The sequence below is a fragment of the Emiliania huxleyi genome, assembly GCF_000372725.1.
Source record: "Emiliania huxleyi CCMP1516 unplaced genomic scaffold EMIHUscaffold_9, whole genome shotgun sequence".
Taxonomy (NCBI): Eukaryota; Haptophyta; order Isochrysidales; family Noelaerhabdaceae; genus Emiliania; species Emiliania huxleyi.
The window spans coordinates 659034-662559 of NW_005195301.1; the positions used below are offsets into that span (position 1 = coordinate 659034).

Genomic DNA, 3526 nt, shown 5'->3' on the forward strand with positions numbered 1-3526 from the left:
CTCGTACTCACTCGCCTGCCCGTGCGCGGCGTGGCTGCCGAGACTCGCGTTGCAACCGAGCACCACCAACACACAGTGCCCCGAATCGCTCCCCCCCCCCCCCCCCCGCAGGGGTGTTTTGCCCTCCCTGTCCCGCCCAGCCCACCTCGCTCTGCCTTAGGCCCGGAAGAGCTGTCCAATAACCGCCTGCACTCACGCCGAGGGTCACTCGGAAGAGCAGAGAGGCGGCGGCGCGCGTCAACCAGTCGAGCGCCGTTTGCGAAGGCGAGGCATACGAGGAGGTTTCCACGACGACCAGGTCGAGTTTCTCTCCTTTGACAGCAATGAGGTGCGTAGGCGCCTCTAGGCTCCGTTGGGACGTGGTGTAAGAATGTCTGAGGGCTGATGTGTGTGATCTCTGAACTCATGAGACAACACAAGGGGGTTGGGGCTTGGGCCCCCTAGTCTGAAAACAAAAACAAACTCGAAAACAGCCAAAATCAGCCTGCGAGAGAGGCACTGCGCGCCGCTGACCTCATGTGGGGATGTGTGCCGACACCACACCCAATACCTTCTCCCAGTGGGGCGGGCCTGCGCCTGGGGCTGGGCCCCCGGACCCCCTGCCGCTCTTGTGTTCTGTTTTCTGTTTTTCTGTTTTTCAAAACGCCCGCCCGCCCGCGTCATTCCCGGAGGCGGCTCGGCCCCCCACTGTGCACTGACCGAGAGATTAAAAACGCTCGGCTCAAGAGTCTTCTCGCGGTTATTTTTGTGTTCTCTGCATTTCACTTTTCAGATTTCACTGGTGTACTACATATACACGTACGATGTGGACTTAACTCGCGCCGCCCCCGGCGCTTTCGCGCTACCGCCCGCTACAGGGGCCGTAAAGGATATAGGGCATGGTAGGGGTAGGCTCTATACCGCCGTGGCTCTACACCTCATACGCCCGCACTACGGAGGCGCTAGCCGCTAGCGCGCTACTGACGCAGGCCTACTCGCTACAGAGTATATGGCACCGCCGGCGAGGAGTGGACCTTTGCGAGCTACGTGCAGCTGGCCGGCACCATCGTCCTCCTTTTCGGCACGGCGGTGTACAACGGCTCGGTCCCTTTGCCAGGCCTGGGAGACCCAGTCCCGCTCAAAGAGACGCTGCTTCCCTCGGGAGTCGCCAAATCCTCCGCCGCGTCGCTGCGCCTCTCTGGCGCATTCCAAAACAACTCAGCGCTGCTGCAAAAGACGGCGGCCAAGGAGGCCAAGCGGCTGAGCCAGCGCTGAGCAGTGTCGTGCGTGCGCGCGAGCCTCGCGGCACGCTCCCTCCAGTACCGCGCTGGCTCAGCTGCTTGGCCTCTTTGGCCGCCGTCTTTTGCAGCAGCGCAGATTTGTTGGGTAATGCCCAAGGGAGGCGCTGCGGGGCTGGAAGCCCTCTCCTTGCGTGGGGGGGACGGCGGATTTTTTACGGCGCGAGCGACACCCGGGGGTGTGCTCAAGCTGCTTTTTGGCATGCCCCCCCCCCTACCAAATGTAATGGGTCCGGACTAATTGACAATTCTTCACCGCCGCTCGAGCACCGCCGTCGCGCCCCGTGACGTCTCCCCGTACTCCGAGTCGAGAACGCGTACAGAGCGGGAGAGTCGAGAGAGCATCCACAGCGGTGCAGCCTCCGGCCAGACATAGAAAGAACAAGAGGAGGAGAGGGACGGAGGCGAGAACTGCGGCGCGCCAGTCCCCCGCGTAAAGAACGAAAGAAAGAAAAAAGACAGCCCAAACGAGAGGGGGGGACGTGGGGGAGGAGGACAGGGTAAAAAAAGAAAGAAAGAATGCAGATAACCCAAGGGAGGGATGGGAGGACGGCACGCCAGCTGGTCGATGTGCAGAACTGACTGCTTTGCACATTGACCAGCTGGGACGGCGGCTTGCAGTATTACGGCGGCTCGACCAGGGAAATGCTGCTGGGACGCTGCCCTTCTAGTCGCCGCGCTGGCACAGGCCACCGGGCAGACTTGGACGGGAACCCTCACTCAGGAGGGTTGGAGCGGCGGGACTTGCGCCGGTACCCCGATGCCAAACAGCACCACCCACAGTGCTGTCGCCATGAGCGATGGCTGCGCCTGCTTGTCCGGCACAGACAGCAACGCGAATGCCTGGATCCAGAAGTCGTGCAACAGTTGCGATGGCGCCTCCACCACCTCGGTCGATTGGACACTCGGGTGCAACGCAGACTGCTCCGTCTGTGATGGTGTTTCTGGCAACACTACCTATGGCGACGGAGTTGACATGGCTGATTTCTTCACCAGCGGCGATTGCATTGGTTACACGCACGTGCCTCCATCGACGTTCGTCTTGGACAATGGAGGCAATGCGTCGAGGTCGTATCAGTACTTGTGCCTTCACGGATGATGCTGGCGCTGGGGTCCCCTTCGGGTGCATCGTGAGACAGCTGACGACGGGATTTCCACTGGTTCATCCTCCTCTGAGTCGTCTTCCCCGGCTTCCTTCCGCTCGGCTCTACGTTCGGTACGTTCGGTGTGGCTCACCCTCCATGCCGTGAACAGTCGCTTTATCGACGCTATATTCTTCTGTCGTTCCATTTTATGGCAATCGAGGACAGGCTGAGCGCGCAAAATTCTTCCTTTCGGCCCCGCGCATGCAGGGCTTCCCGTTGCGGACTCCAGCTCCAGCGAGGCGGGATCAGCAGGGCTTGCCCCTTTCGCGCCAGGCCAGTGGCTCGCTCCTGTTCCCAGGTGGGTCCGGAAATTGCTGGAACACGGGATCAGTTGAACGAAAAATCATTCACCGTTAGCGCCTCCCCTGCACGTGTAGGATCAACCCCGGGAGCGCACGCATCGCCCACGAGCTGCTTCAAATCGCCCGCCCCCTTCTCCACGGCGGCCGCCTCGGGCGCCGCCTCGCGCTCTGCCTTTGAGCGCTCAGCCGCTCGCACGCCCGGTGAATTCTCACCGCAATACGTGCCGAGCGGTGCCTTTGCGGGCGGTGCCTCCGAGACAGTGCGCGGCCAGCTCGACGCGCCTCCTCTCCAATCGCTCCACGACCTCGCTCCGGGAAGCGGCGACGTGTCTGCTGCCACCTCGCAACCGGCCCCTTCCCTCGCTCCGTCTTCCCTCGCTCCGTCTCAGCCGGCGTCGAGCGAGGGGGGGCACTGGGTGACCATCTTTGGCTACCACTCGGTCGCGATGGTCCCCCAGGTGCTTGCCCTGCTCCGTCCCTCTGGCGGGCAGGTTGTCCAGCAGGCCACGCTCTCTAGTGACACCCGCGAACTACTTGCAAGACAGCACGCTGTGTGTGCCCTTCAGCCCCCTCAACCCCCCCCCCCCCCCCGCCCCCTGCGCGCGCGCACAACAGGTACCCGGCTCGGGGGCGTGGCTGCACCTGCGACTGGCGACGTGGCAACAGCAGCAAGAGGTCCTCGCCCGCCACGGCGCCGTCCTCCACGGCTGTATGATTGGCGTCATCGCTGGCGTCGTCCCCTCGGGGTCGATGGGTGCCTCGGCCGCCGCGGCGGGCCCTTTCCAGCCCGCGGCAGCGGCGG

At 63.1% G+C, this 3526-nt stretch overlaps 2 protein-coding genes across 2 annotated transcripts; both read left to right on the forward strand.

Moving 5' to 3' along the window:
• Positions 1-516: 516 nt before the first annotated feature.
• Positions 517-1254, forward strand: EMIHUDRAFT_199061 (hypothetical protein; the record flags this gene model as incomplete). Its single annotated transcript, XM_005757746.1, has 3 exons — positions 517-526; positions 672-798; positions 969-1254. 3 exons carry the CDS (start codon positions 517-519, stop codon positions 1252-1254), a joined length of 423 nt encoding a protein of 140 aa, XP_005757803.1.
• A 783-nt stretch (positions 1255-2037) lies between these two features.
• Positions 2038-3526, forward strand: EMIHUDRAFT_448634 (hypothetical protein; the record flags this gene model as incomplete). The annotated part of the gene is made up of 5 exons (XM_005757747.1): positions 2038-2345; positions 2532-2557; positions 2630-2720; positions 2800-3227; positions 3340-3526. Coding segments are annotated over exons 1-5 (999 nt in total), but the record flags the coding sequence as incomplete, so codon positions are not given.